The following is a 14,359-nucleotide window of genomic DNA, read 5'->3' as shown; positions in this document are numbered from 1 at the left end:
AATCAACAATTGTTCTATCTTATGGTGTTCTTTGTTACCAACAAGAGATTATTCCTTGAAGGGAATGTATTTAATCAAGGTTTCTAAGTTATTGACAACGGTGTGTTCAACAAGAGTTCTGATTGATAATAATTGCAAATACAATATGTTCATCGCGGTAAAATCTATTGATTTGATCTCCAAACAATCCTAACCAAACTCAATGCATTGTTATGCTCCAGTAGTTACAAGCATACTCTACACTCGTATTGAACCGTTCATTGATTTAAAATTAATTAACTGTATTTTCTTCTGCCAATAAACAGTCGATTCCATGACCTTTGGTTTTTATGCATGCCATAGCCTCAAGCTTGTTCAGGCACAGCACCAGGACAAACCTCAATACAAGTAGAATGTGTTTATGGCCTACTTCTTCCTTTCCATGAAGAACCAGGCCGCGTTAATTTGGGTACTTGAACCCTACTCTGTAGTTTCACAAGAGAATTAGGGAAACGTAGCAATTGAACACAATACTTTATGCAAAATAACATAACGGCACAACTTTTACCTTGTTTACCAGTCTCGGATTTAGTTGCTTTTTCGGAATAAATTTACGAACTTGTTTCTTCTTTTCTTCCTCTTTCAATTTGGAGGCACTGGGCCTGTATATAATCAGAGTTCGACCAATCTGACCAACGGCCACCGAGCCAGTTGCTTCTTCCAACTGCTTCACCACATCATCTAACTCACCTGGACAGCTCCTATGTATTTTAATCTGTAAATACCATCCAAGATTTTGATACACTTCACACTTTTTCATTTTCAAGTTGCAAATCAACAGAGGAAACACAAGACGAAGACACCATAGTAGAAACAATTATGTGAATAAAAAAAGAAAGAAAAATCAGCGGCTGCACTCTACAGCAACCTAATTTAGTGACTAGTAGTGATAAAATCCACCTTACAAGTGAAAATCGCATTTTTTTTTTCTAGGTATGCAACGTCAATGAATGCCTCCAACCACTAGAAATTTCAAGTAATTTTACTGCAACACTGAAATTTATGAAAATATTTCAAGCAACAATCAGCCTAAAAGCAAGAAAAATACAACTACAACGGTTCTTTCTACAAGCACCAGAAAACGTCATAAAAATAAAAAAGACAACCACAATCAAACCGAGAAGAATTTCAATTTTCAGAACACAATCCGCGGAAACATACCAAACACGGGATAGCGAAATTAACGCAATTGATTGATACCTTGAGAAGTTCATTGGCTTCAAGGGTCTCAATGAAAGAGGTGGCAACATTGGGCGTAACACCAGATTTTCCCACCAACTGGGTCTTGAGCTTATCCCCCAAACTGTGAGCATAAGACGCAAGCTCTTTCCTTTCTTTCACACTGAGACTCGGCACCTCCAACTTCAGCCTCTCCTCCCTCTTTATCACCAACGGCGACGACGTTGAATCTAATTGGGTACCTCCAAAATCACCTCTTTCACTATCCAGTTCATCATTCCCAGTCTCTGTTTCCTCGCCGTCTTGGGAAACCACCACAGAAGAGGAAACGGAGAAGAGAGATTTTCGAAGCGGTGGGAATTGGAGACGTGGAAGAGGTTTGAGGAAAGAAAAGAAAGAAGAAGAGGGTAATGGTGACAATGGCTGTGAACGAAGAACAAACATTAGATGAGAGGATGCTGCTGCTGCTGCCGCCATTTTAGTTCGGATGAATCGTGAGATAGTATCCGACTGTTTTCCACAGAGGCTTGGATTTGAAAGATATCTCACACAGCAACAATAGGTTGTTATATCAGAAGTTATACTCAATGGCGAAAATTGATTGTCATCAGAAGGGTGTTTGGTCTAGTGGTATGATTCTCGCTTCGGGTGCGAGAGGTCGCGAGTTCGATTCTCGCAACACCCCTAATTTTCTATTTTTCTTGAACCTTTCACCATTCTTTTCAAACTTTTTGTCATTTTTAACCTTCATAATACATAGTTATAATTTGATAGCATAGCACTGATAATTCTTTATATATTGCACATCATTTCTTATCATTTATCTTTAGGAAAATTTACTTCTACATCCAAATTGTTTTGTAGCGCAAAAAGTAGGGGTGACAAACGGCCAGCCCGGCCCGTTTTGGCCCGTCAAAACACGGGCCAGAACGGACTGGCCCGTCTAGTTTTCTTTTTTATTTTTTTAATTAGTTTTCAAATTTTTTAATTTGTTTTATTTTTTAAATTTGTTTATATATACATATAAATTATTATTAAAGTCATATTTAATCAAATAAAATATTATTTTAACTTTTAATTGATTAGTTAATGTTTTAATTAGATAAGTTAAAATAATTATTAAATTTACATATTAAATTATTCAATTATAACTAATAATTCAAACTTAATTTGTAGGTGTTAATGATTTAAATTATAATACTATTATATATTTCTACATTTAAAATATATAATCTAAAAAAATAATTTTTTTAATTATTTTTATTATATTTTATTTTTTTAAAACGGGCCAACAGGCCAGAACGGGTCAGCCCGTACTTTGGCCCGTCAAGTTGACGGGTTGGACGAGACGGGCCAGAACGGGCTGATGGGTTGAAATCTTCAACCCAGCCCATTCCTTTTAGCACGGGCTGACGGACTGACCCGTTGAGCCCAGCCCGTTTTGCCACCGTTTTGCCACCCCTAGCAAAATGAGAATAAAATAGTGTACTTTACGCTCTTACATTAAAATTTAATACAGGGAATTAAAGATTTGATTAGGCCTTTTTGAATTCTATTTAAAAATGCATGCATTCCAAGTAAATATAAACAAATATTTGGAATAGGACAAATAGTCTAAGTTGAAATAGTTCACGTTCATTTTACCGTTAAAAAAGTCCAATCTCCCAAACTATTTGCACTCCACCAATTCTATGAAACTACAACATCTTTCCCAAATTCTGAAAGTCAAGGTTTTAAAGGACCACAAAAAGCATACTAGTTACAATAGCAAAGTGATTATCAATAAAAATAGTTCCAAATTTGTCAAGAACAAACAAACAAGCTCTATTTTCCAAAAGTCCATACTAAGAAAAAGTTAAACCCCCCAATCTTCACCATTTTTAACCACTTCAAAAGAGCACAAAACACCTCTCTTGACAGACCCATCAATTCTAATTGCTTCAAAACGGGTTAAAATCTTTTGACCCAGCGAGCACAATCTCAAAAGCAAATCAACCATGCAGAACTTAACACTGACCCCAGACAAGACAACGTTTGTTGTGTCCTTTGACTTCATACATGTCTCCAGGCGCTGACTAAACCCCAAACATGAGATATCACAAAAACTAACACCAAGAATTTTAACTTTCGCAGCAACGAACTGCGACATTACCACAAACAGCAACATAAACGACACAACGCATTAAAACATATTCCCTGAGCCGAAAACACAACTTCAGCTTTCGTAGGATACAAGCTATATATACATTACCAAATACACAAACAGATATAAACACTGCAAAAGAAAACTTCATTAGAATGAGGCTTGATTCAGTGTTGTTGAGCCTCCACAAGAGAAAGGGTGGACCCCACCACACAACCTGGTTCATATCATGGGATCAAGTGGCCAGGGTCCACCCAACCCATTCGTGGAAACTTTTCAAAACCATGTTTGTTTCATCATCTGAATACTACTACATTTACCACAACACAAAACCTAAACTACTAAACAGAAATAAAGCATGCATGCATATTAACAAATACATAGAAACATTGAACCATCTTCGAGGAACTATGAAAGCTAAAATCTTGCATTTCAAACTTGTTCATGCTTCCGCAGCTTCCCACATGTTATTTGCTTTCCCTTTATAACTCCATCGCGTGGCGGGTTAAAACACACTGGCAGAACATCCTCGGACTCGCTTGGAAAGTTCATAGTTTCAAAGTGCTTCTCCAACCTCTCCTTCCCCTATATAAAAACAAGTCTTTTATGTTAATATATAGCATTATACAATTGTAAGTTTGGTCTCTCATGTAGTTTAAATGAGTTATAATGAAAAAATAGCACTTGAACAGATAAAGAGAGGAATATAATAATATTAATGGTTAACAGTGAGAATGATGATTAAGTCTATTCTATGATTTTATGTGTATGTGAGTCTATACCTGCAACCGTGCAGAAACAACTTCACGTATCTTGTGGGACTGGAACAAGTCCCATTTCATGTTGGAAGCTGTCAAAAGAAACTTCCATGCTGCCTGGGGTTTGGTGAAGTTCACAAAAGCATAACCCTTGTTCATCCCAGTTCTGCAAAACATAAACAAAATCATAATCATAATCTATGTTACACCAAAATAAATAAATAAATAAACACAGACACATTGTGAATAGAACAACTTACTTGAAATCAATTGGCAAATAAACAAAATCAAAAGCTAAACAACAAGACTCTTCGTCTTTCTCTTTGTCTCTCAGATTCACTTTCATGCAGTGACTGTCCAGAAACTCCACCAGCATATCTCGGCTGAGTCAACCAGAATGAACAATAGCAAAAATCCCATTAACACTATCCATGAACAATAGTTTCAAATGACAAAAAATACAAAAGAAAATAATGATAATAACTTTAACAACCCGTCACAGACTTTGAAAGTTGATCTAACATAGTTTCCAAAAAATAAAAAATCTGAAACAAAAGGGAATACCAAAGGTTATTATATTGTATTGTAAAATCACACATACGTGTATTTGCTAGGAATATTTCTGATCATGACAGTGGTTTCGTTCTTGTCCACCCTAACAGGCAACAGAGGAAAACAACGTTTCTTCTTAGTATAACCCCTCCAACAATCCTGTTCATCTGGGTGCCTCGTAACCTTTCCGCTCTTAGAAAAGTCAAAGCTTCTGCGTTGACCCTTTTCTTCTCCCTTCCTTCTCGGCACATAAGCCTTCATCATCCTCGTACCTTCAGAACGTTGATCATTCATTGTTCCGTAACTTATGAAAGCTTTAAACACTTGCTTCTGCACCAGCCCTTTTGCGCCGCACTTTACATCTTCAGCCACAACCACTTCATCCTTCTTCTGGTTCACTTCATGGGAATCCACTGGACCAGGTTCTTTTTCTGTTCTATGAATACGGGGTGGTTCAGATTGTGGCGCCGCCAAAGGGGTGGATATGGAAGGTGGTGAAAAAGTTGTGGCGGGGTAATAAACGTAATGGGGGTGAAGTTCACGCGAGGGAAATGAAGAAACAACATAGTAGTAGTGGCTGTGAGGAGTGAATGTGGAAGTGATGAAATTGGGGCATGAAAAAGGTTCTTCTTTTTGCTGAAGCTTGAAGGTATGAGTGGGAAAAAATTCAGGTGCTTCTGGATTGAGAGAAACCATGGTTGAAGTTGAAGAAGAGTGTTTGGTGATAGAGAAAAGAAAGAAGAAGAAGAAGAATGTGCAGTGTAAAAATGGGTGTTGTGTGATGATTATATGAGTTTCCCAATGAGAGGAAGAAGAAATAGCTAAAAGACTGTTGGAAAGAATGACTTACACACTTATCACATTACTGCTCCTCCTTTTATAGATATTCCAGTAGTACTTTCTAAATTTTGTCTCTTTTATATAACAATTATTAATTATTGATTATATTATTATATTATTGGAAATTTTCAGGGTAATATATATATATATATATATATATATATATATTTTAAGTTGTCTTCAAACTACATAGCATTTTTTCAAAAACTGTCTTTTTGTGCATTTTAAATAAATTTATCTAGACATATAAAAAATGCTAATAAGTAATTATTTTATTGGAAATATTATAAAAAACGTTTAAATGGAGTAAGTGAATAATTTATTTTTAGATTTCCTATATGGAATGCAAAGTCAACACAATTTGTTTTTTATTTCTCATTTCTATATCTGAACACATTATTTACTTAATAATATTTTGAAGACATTTATTCCCATAAAAATAAAAACTATATCATAATTACATAGTATAATTAAGGTTTAAAAAAATTGTAGTGAAAAATTGATTTAAATTGTTTAAAAATAATTTCATTAGTTATTGTTAACAAAATTGCATTTTTTAATGGCTTTAAGGAATAAAATCATATCTTGAATGGGAATTCTTTTTTACAATAATTAGATGGTCCAACCAGTTAGAAAAAGATCAAAAGGGTATAATTAAAGTTTATTATATAATATAATTTATTGCTGATGCAGAATTTCAATATAAGAATAAAAAGGTATTCGCAAGGATTAAAAAAATAAATATTTTACAATAATTCACGCATTGTTTAATTGGTTAAATTAAACATTGTTGATAAAAAAATTGATAGGTGAGTGCAATATATGTTTTACCTAAGTGTTAGGTAGATAATTCGTTATAAAATACTATGTTAGAGGATTTTGTGTGTGTGAAAATTCATTTGATACGTTATTTTTTCTAGATCATGATGAAGATGATGAAAAAGGAATAGACAAATTACCGCAGAAAAATATAATTATTTAAAAATTTAATATATGAAAAATTGAAAGTTTTTTTTATCACACTTATAATTACATCTCTGTTAAAAACAATTAAAAAGAGAAAATAAAAAAGGAGAGTATTTTTACTATTTTTGGAACATATCTTGTAATGATTAGTTATAAAAGCTTCTTAAACATTTATTCTTGTGACCCCAATTACTTGTTATAGTCTTTACAGTTTCACATTTCGTTAAATAATTCATATTCAATTTTATCACAATAATAAATTATTTAAAAAATATTGAAGACACTCATCATTATTTTTATTTTATTATTTTTACATTATTATGTTTCAAATATATTTTATTTGAATATTTGTTAAACTATACTTGATTTTTTGTGTTTTTTTTTTCCTTCAAGTTACTGTTTTTCTTATAATATTTTTTTGGTACTGGATATGTCATAAAATTATTATATGGAAATATTTTTTTTCATTTTACCATAATAGTATAAGACTATCATTTCTTATACTATAATTTAATAACTCTAAATAGTATTATTTCAATATAGAATTTGTTTATTTATTATTAATATTTGTTAAGTAGAAATAAGAGAAAGAAGAGAGTGCCAAATAATATTGTTTTTCTTCTTTATTTATTAAATCAAATAATTAACTAAAACAAAAAAACCATAAACATGTTAAAAATGTTATGTCCTAATCATCTAATAAAAAAGTTACTCTAAGCAACTTCCAAACAATCTCTAACACACTTAAAAAAAAAAAGAAAAAACTCTTCTAAAGAGTATATCTATATTTTTTAATACATTTAACCTAAAATTTGTTTTGTAAGACCTTCCAACACAGACACCTTACAAAAATATCTAAAGTTACTTTTCATTTTTTTTTTCACCGAGACACTTATTTAAAAAGTTATGTATATTTTTACTCATGGTAGAGAAAATATAAATAAATTTATATTTTATATAAGTTATTTTCAAGAAATTATGTTTCAAGATAAATTCTACTAAAAACATTTTCGGTTGTAATTGGAAATCTATATTTTTTCCCTTTTACAAATAAATTTTAGTATAAAAATATGTATTAAATTGATTAATTTGGGTTTATTAGATAAAATCTCTTCGATTTCTTCAATTCATTCAGAATCACACTACATATTTTCAGCAAACATAATAATAATAATAATAAATATTTATTTAAAAAAACATTAAAAAATAAGTATTATTTAGAATATTAATTAAATAATATACAAATATAATTATTTATTTTTATAATTATTACAAAAATAAGACTTGTAACATTATTTTTATATAATTATAGTAGCAATAAAATAATATACAAATATACTGGTTAAATAAATATTTTAAGTATTATAAAGAAGTTAAAGCGTAAAAAAAGTATATAGATAAATAACTTAAAATTACTTTATAGAAAATTTACAACCATCAAAATGGTAACTACCAAAACACAGTCTTATATTGTTAAGGGTTAAGGATAATCGAGAGGATTTGACAAAAGAGACGTTAATACGTTTTCCTTCAAAAATTTTGTTTATAAGTAAGTGATGTAAGAAGCAAGGAGAATAATAGAAAATAGAATAATTTTTTAATAACAAACTTTCGTTAAGAAACGAAATATTATTTAAACGAATTTCTTACGTATACAATTCATCAAGGATCTATTTTAGTTAAAAAGAAAATTTTAAAATATACTTAAATGAAAACAAATATTTTCTGTTTTATTTATGATTTAATTAATCATATCATATTCATTCGATGAGTTTGATATCTATTTTTTAAAAGATATTAGTTGAATTGTTACTTTTAAAATAATATATCAATTAGATTATTTTCTGAATAAATTATTAACACGTATTTACAAAATTAAAGATATTTATAATAAGATTTAGCGATAAAAATCGAATAAAATTAACAACATTAATAAATATTTTTTAGAAAAGACATTTTTTTCAAATATTAAGAAACTATTAACGTGTCTATAAAAGTTAATATCAAATAGACACATTTTTTAAAAATTAATAACAAACAAAAATATTTAAATAAAAATGAGTGCGATTCAATTAATTAAATTTTTATTTATGGCTTTTGTAAAAAACATTACGTTTTGAATGATCACTTCGTTCTTTCGTAACTATTTTAAGGATAATATAATATTTAATAGGTTTTCAAAAAGTAAATAATAGATGAGAAAGGTGGCGAGAGGAGAGTATAGGGTAGGGAGGGAAGTATTGGTTAGCCCAAAAAATGACGGAATGGGAGAGAGAGAGGAAAAGAGCGAAAGGGTAATCATTGCATAAACATTTAATGCATCAACTGAGGAGTCACTGTCCAGGACAAAATTATTGTCAATCTCTTTCAAAATATTCACTATATTATATAAACCAAAATACATTTTAAAAATACTATTTTTTTTTCTAAATTTTTTATAACAAATATTTTGACTTTGTTGGTTCATTAGATTTGAGCCGAATAAGAGACTAAGTTGATAGGATTTCCGATAAATGAATTGGATTCGGGTCTTTCTAAATATATAATTTATTGTCAGTATTTTAATTATATTTTTCTCTTATGAGAGAGTTTTAAATAGGTATGTTGTTTGTATAAAAACTGATAGCATATAAAGAAAAATTATAACAAAATAGTATATATATTTATATATGATAATCTATTATAATTATATTTATTGTAGATTTTAATGTATAATGAGAATTTTTGGTGATGTGAAATGATTAATTTTCTTTATTTATTAAAATTGTTGTTTTCCTATGTTATATAAATTATTTTATTATGAAAATAAAGTCTTCATGAGTTAAAAAATATAAAAATGTAAATAAGATAGAATAATATATATATATATATATATATATATATATATATAATACATATTTGATAAAAGATATTGGAAAATAATTCTTAAAATAACTCTTTTAATAAGATAGAGTGAAAAAAATATATATATAATACAACATACATTTAATAAATAAAATATTTGTAGACATATAGTTTGTATTTGTGGTGGATATCTATTATTAATGGATAACAAATATTTTAATACTCATTTATATATAGGTTGGGTGTGAATATCATATTATCTACACCCATGAATATTCATTGTCTATAAAAAAATTAAAATTAAAATTTAATTTATATTTTATTAAGTTAAATTTAATTAAAATTAAAATTTAATTCATATTATATATTATATATTTTTTATTTTATTTAGATTTTATATTAAAATTTTACAACTTGTTTTTAATATTTACATATATTCATTAATATCTTGGAGTTTTTGAAACGGATATCCAACAAGTAAACAGACGAATAACAAGTTATTTTTTATTTGTTGATGGGTAACGAGTTGACATTATACATCTTTGACATAACCATTTCATTCATACTCATAAGTAATAAGTTATTAATATTAATATTTATGAGATGGCAAAAACAATTACTTTAAGATTTTAAAGTAATTACTTTAAGAGTTTAAAGTAATTACTTTAAGAGTGTTGCTTACTTAGTTGAGTTTTTTTAAGTGACATTTTTCTTGTACTTTCCTTAGACATTCAATAAGTGTGTTAAGAGACTCATAACAATGGTAATCGATATCTAAATTTACGTTTATTTAACAAGATAATGACTTTTTCATGTTACTCTTAACTCTTTATCTTTTATTATTAGTAATATTATCTATTGTCATTGTTCGTTTAATCTATTGTTTTTTTCATGTGTTTTTACTAATATTATGTCATTTATATCTTCACAATCTAAAGTTTGTCATGAACAATTCAAATGTCCTAAATAATTAAGTTATGCATAGTTGTATACATGTTAATATATTCATCTCTTACCATCTAAGTCACCTTAAAAATTTACCAAACCTAGATTAATGTCTTCCCTTACCATTCCCCAATAAGTCACCTTAAAAATTTACCAAAAACCTAGATAGATTTTTGGGCTAAAATTTTGGTATTCGCAAATGTAAATCTTGGATCATTGATGATGAGGAAGATTTGGGAAGAAGGGGTGTCGAAGATGGATTAGAAAGGCGTAATGATTTCATGGACCCACGTGGTTATAGGTACCACAAATTTCAGATTAGTGAATTCAACACTGTCCTTTCTCTCATCGGCGCAATAACTTGCAGTACTTTCTATATCAAACCAAACCAAACACCACTTCTTCTCGGTTATTATTTGTATTTATTTGGCTTTTCAAACAGGGTTTGATGCTGAACTTTAAAGCATAAATAAAACACCTATTTTCAATAATAAAATACTATATTTCATTATATAATAGTATATAAAATAATAAAGATGTTAATGTCTCATTATTCTTAAACCCAAGAAGATAACTTAACATCACTGTGGCATCCATGTTGAAACATTCTTCGGACTTCAATTTCATTTTCACAAGAACAATTTGAACTCAGAATTATTCCTGGTTACCATGATCAAACAGGTGGAGTGCAATAATGTTATGAAAGAATATTTTGCTGATCACCCTTTTTTGCCAATAATGCAGCTCCATATGCAGCTTCTGTTTGATTTGCACGACTCACAGGCAAACCAAGCACCCTCTCACGAATCTTTATCCACTTCTCATTTTTGGCTCCTCCACCAGCAGTGAAAACTTCCTCTACCTGGGTTGCTCCTAGCTCCTTTAGCAACCCATATGCCTTTGCCTAAAATAACATTCAAGAGTCTTTCACATTTCGCTCTAGTGTGGATGCGTGAAGATCCACACATGTTTCAACAAAAATATGAAATGAAGATAGTGTCTCATCTGAGTCAGAAGATTTTCAGTTTTACCTCTATACGCGCAATGGATTCTAAAATCCCATGCAGGTACTCAACATCGTTTTCAGGACGTGGATGAAGCCTGCCCAAGAATTCAAACTTGGTTATGAAAATGAAAAGTCTTTCAGACTTGTTTAGATTAAGTTTTCAGAAAATAAAAAATCGAAATAAACTATACTTCCTGCTATGAGTTAAGATTGATTTGTGGTTAAGTTAAAATTCGCCTTTTGGATGGTACAGTTAGCAGAACCAAATTTGGCTTTGTCACAAGACCCAAAATGAACCAGCCTTTTGAGAACTAATTAATGCTGATTCTTTGTATATTGAACTTGAGATGTCATTTCTCCTTTCTAAAAATTGGCACAATCACCCAAAACTTTCCCTTCGATTGATAACTTATTTTAACGATTCTTTTTTGGTCAGCACTTGTTTTGTTCATGTTAAGAGACTTTTTGGGAGAATATTATAAACACTATTCCAAACAAGCTAAAATTGAAATGGGAACTGGATTTGAATTCCAAAAAATGAGTGATCCAATGATAAAGCAGATGGGATTCAGTACCTTGGAGCCAAATTTGGATCTGCTACTGGGAATCTTTCACCTGCTTTGGGCAAGGGATAGTAGTCCAGAAGAGAAGGTTGTGAGGGATTGATCTGTTCACTCAGTTTCTCTAATTGATTATCAGTGAAAAGCTGTCTAAGAATTGCTCCACCAGTGTTTGAAGCACCACCAACGAGCCATTTATCATCAAGGCGATGGCTGTAAACCCCAAACCGAGAATCTTCAATTCTTGTATTGCTGAGTAACTTAATCGCCAGTGTTGAACCCAATGAAGTGACCTACCAAGAAGAGTACGAGAAACCAGGTTATAAAAAGCGTCATAGTAGTAGCATTGATAAGGAACATGATCTGTAACTGTCAGAGATGGATTAGCAGAAAGATTTCTATGCAAAAATCAAAATTGACTAAATATTAGCACAGAAAAATTCCATTCTTGAAGCTGATAAGCTTCAACGTTATTTTTGAATACTAAACTGAATACAAAATCATGAAAAATACGAAACTTCCAATTTATTTGGCAATCCGTAAATACAGCTTTCTATGAAACTGAAGCTGTCTTAATAAGCAACAGTAAAAGATAAAAGAAGATTACAGCTTTCCCAGGTTGGCTAGCACGAGCTGCAAGAAATGCAGCAATACTGTCGGTGGTTCCGGTGCACACAACACAGTCCTTTTGAAAACCTGAAAGAATATGCAGTACACATGATTTTCAATTCTATAGCAATAAAGTTTTATTCACTGGTCTGAATAGAAAACAAAACCCAGATAAGGTTGTACATAACAAATTGGAAGGACAAAAAACCTTATTAATAGGAACCTAGTAACAAACAAGTGCGGTTGTACATAACACTTATCAGACAAAGCCTTATTTTTCAACAAATAAAAAACAATCTATTTCTCCCCCCGGTTAATGTCCCTGAAGTTAGAAATTTCCATACTAATAATAAGCTTTACCAATAAAAGCTGGAGACTAAAACATTTAAGTTTAATTTTGGTTTTACAGAAGGCTCTCTTAATATATAACCATAAAAAGGGTTTTTAGGTACAGATCCTCACTCATTGCGCTTGCAATCAATGTGCAAAGAAAACATACCATATTTTTTTCCAATTTCCTCCTTTAAACAAGCAATTGGAGTTCCGGGAGCAAGAACTGAAGGTAAAAGATGATAATATGGTTGACACACTAACCATGAAGGATACGAATCCACTTCAGGATCATAGCCAACCTGCAAAACAAAACAAAAAAATGGTTAAAAATGTAACATAGACATAAATCTCATATAGCTGTGAAAACCCAGAACGGTGATAGACTTATTAAATGATGCCTTGAGAGCATTATTATAATCTGTAACTCCAAGCTTTCCATGAAGAAGCCACAAAAGCCAATCTGCTTGGTGCAACAACAAAGCAGGTTTTTTATCCGAACCAACATGGTTCCACCAAGAGACGAGTTTACACAGAGTGGACGACCCAGTGCAAACCGTGTGATTTTGAGGAGCAATAGACTTCACCATTGGTAATGCATCAGAACAACTCTCATTGTAAAGAAAAGGTCTCCACAACGGTTCCCCTGTGTAACTGCAACACCAAATTCACATTCCTACTTCAGAATTCAGAATTCAGATGCATAATCTTTAATACAATTCAAATCAACACAAACAAATTAAACAAAATCAAAAAGTGCAGGTCAATAATACTCATCCACCTATCAACAATGAGAGTAGTGGCAGAAGTCCCGTCAATTGAAATAGCCACAATGTGTTTGCGAATGTCGAGTGGGACATCTTCAAGCAGAGAAAACAGTGTCTCCTTCCATGAGCGTACCCAATCCTGCGACTCTCCACTCTTTCTAGACAACACAAACAAAAACCTCCGAATTAACAATTACATAAACCTTCGTTTCACATGTTAAACACAGAATTAACCCAATTCATCGTATGCTAGCACAAAACAGAAAATAGAATGATACCAAGTACAAAGGGTACTCTCTCTTTGCCTCAGCTCGAATTGCATCATCTTTGTCGATTATGGCAAACCTGGCACCAGATGTGCCAAAGTCAAACCCCAGATAGAGCCTTTCACCTTCTCTTACACTTGCTTCTTCTGCATTCTGATTTTTCTGGTTACCAAGGGACATTGACATTGATGCTACTCTTTGTTTTCTTACCTTATTGTTACATAACACATTCCCTGTGAAAATGGTTTCAAAGTATGATGAATACGGGGGGAATTAAATTAAATGAAAAACAGTTCATAATTGCTATGCTGATGAAGAAAGGTCACATACCTCGTTTTTTCCTTTGGATTGATGGCAAAGATACTAAAACGGTGCTTCCCGGGTGGATTAGTGAACTAGCGCAAACCATGTTGAACACTTGCTACATGTTCTTCTGCCATTCCCCAGGGATAATAAGATGCTGAGGAACAAAACATGGTGGCAATTGGCAAAGCCACTCCACATAAAATAATTAAGTGAAAAGATATTAATACATCTATTGAACACAATCTTTTG

General features: G+C 31.2%; 3 protein-coding genes and 1 non-coding gene across 4 annotated transcripts; 1 reads left to right on the top strand and 3 right to left on the bottom strand.

Moving 5' to 3' along the window:
* Positions 1–67: 67 nt before the first annotated feature.
* LOC114169599 lies at positions 68–1,745 on the bottom strand. Its single transcript, XM_028054835.1, has 3 exons — positions 1,240–1,745; positions 548–754; positions 68–464 (listed from the first exon to the last, which is right to left on the bottom strand). Exons 1-3 carry the CDS (start codon positions 1,693–1,695, stop codon positions 399–401), a joined length of 729 nt encoding a protein of 242 aa, XP_027910636.1. The 5' UTR covers positions 1,696–1,745; the 3' UTR covers positions 68–398.
* An 86-nt stretch (positions 1,746–1,831) lies between these two features.
* Positions 1,832–1,903, top strand: TRNAP-CGG. Its single transcript has one exon. It is a non-coding gene; the product is annotated as a tRNA-Pro (tRNA).
* Positions 1,904–3,073: 1,170 nt separating this feature from the next.
* On the bottom strand, positions 3,074–5,367 carry LOC114170421. Its single transcript, XM_028055897.1, has 5 exons — positions 4,721–5,367; positions 4,380–4,502; positions 4,144–4,285; positions 3,800–3,946; positions 3,074–3,358 (listed from the first exon to the last, which is right to left on the bottom strand). The coding sequence occupies exons 1-5, from the start codon at positions 5,365–5,367 to the stop codon at positions 3,074–3,076; spliced, it is 1,344 nt and encodes a 447-aa protein (XP_027911698.1).
* Positions 5,368–10,786: 5,419 nt separating this feature from the next.
* Positions 10,787–14,293, bottom strand: LOC114168797 (D-ribulose kinase). The gene is made up of 9 exons (XM_028053749.1): positions 14,135–14,293; positions 13,817–14,037; positions 13,553–13,692; positions 13,173–13,425; positions 12,941–13,073; positions 12,440–12,528; positions 11,848–12,125; positions 11,298–11,367; positions 10,787–11,170 (listed from the first exon to the last, which is right to left on the bottom strand). Exons 1-9 carry the CDS (start codon positions 14,211–14,213, stop codon positions 10,964–10,966), a joined length of 1,470 nt encoding a protein of 489 aa, XP_027909550.1. The 5' UTR covers positions 14,214–14,293; the 3' UTR covers positions 10,787–10,963.
* Between the last annotated feature and the right edge of the window lie 66 nt (positions 14,294–14,359).

The sequence above is a fragment of the Vigna unguiculata genome, chromosome 11 (assembly GCF_004118075.2).
Source record: "Vigna unguiculata cultivar IT97K-499-35 chromosome 11, ASM411807v1, whole genome shotgun sequence".
Taxonomy (NCBI): Eukaryota; Viridiplantae; Streptophyta; class Magnoliopsida; order Fabales; family Fabaceae; genus Vigna; species Vigna unguiculata.
This window is presented reverse-complemented; position numbering and strand designations above follow the sequence as displayed.

Bases quoted from the DNA above. Each gene is read 5' to 3' on its own strand.
- LOC114170421 (XM_028055897.1), bottom strand. From the start codon at position 5,367: ATGGTTTCTCTCAATCCAGAAGCACCTGAATTTTTTCCCACTCATACC. The intron at 4,503-4,720 runs GTATGTGTGATT...TGGTTGACTCAG, and splicing joins AATATTCCTAGCAAATACAC to CCGAGATATGCTGGTGGAGT. The intron at 3,947-4,143 runs GTATAGACTCAC...GTTTTTATATAG, and splicing joins TTGTTTCTGCACGGTTGCAG to GGGAAGGAGAGGTTGGAGAA.
- LOC114169599 (XM_028054835.1), bottom strand. From the start codon at position 1,695: ATGGCGGCAGCAGCAGCAGCATCCTCTCATCTAATGTTTGTTCTTCGT. The intron at 755-1,239 runs GTATCAATCAAT...TGGTATTTACAG, and splicing joins AAGCCAATGAACTTCTCAAG to ATTAAAATACATAGGAGCTG. The intron at 465-547 runs GTAAAAGTTGTG...GTGAAACTACAG, and splicing joins ATCCGAGACTGGTAAACAAG to AGTAGGGTTCAAGTACCCAA.
- LOC114168797 (XM_028053749.1), bottom strand. From the start codon at position 14,213: ATGGTTTGCGCTAGTTCACTAATCCACCCGGGAAGCACCGTTTTAGTA. The intron at 14,038-14,134 runs GTATGTGACCTT...CCATTTTCACAG, and splicing joins AATCCAAAGGAAAAAACGAG to GGAATGTGTTATGTAACAAT. The intron at 13,074-13,172 runs GCATCATTTAAT...TTTGTTTTGCAG, and splicing joins ATTATAATAATGCTCTCAAG to GTTGGCTATGATCCTGAAGT.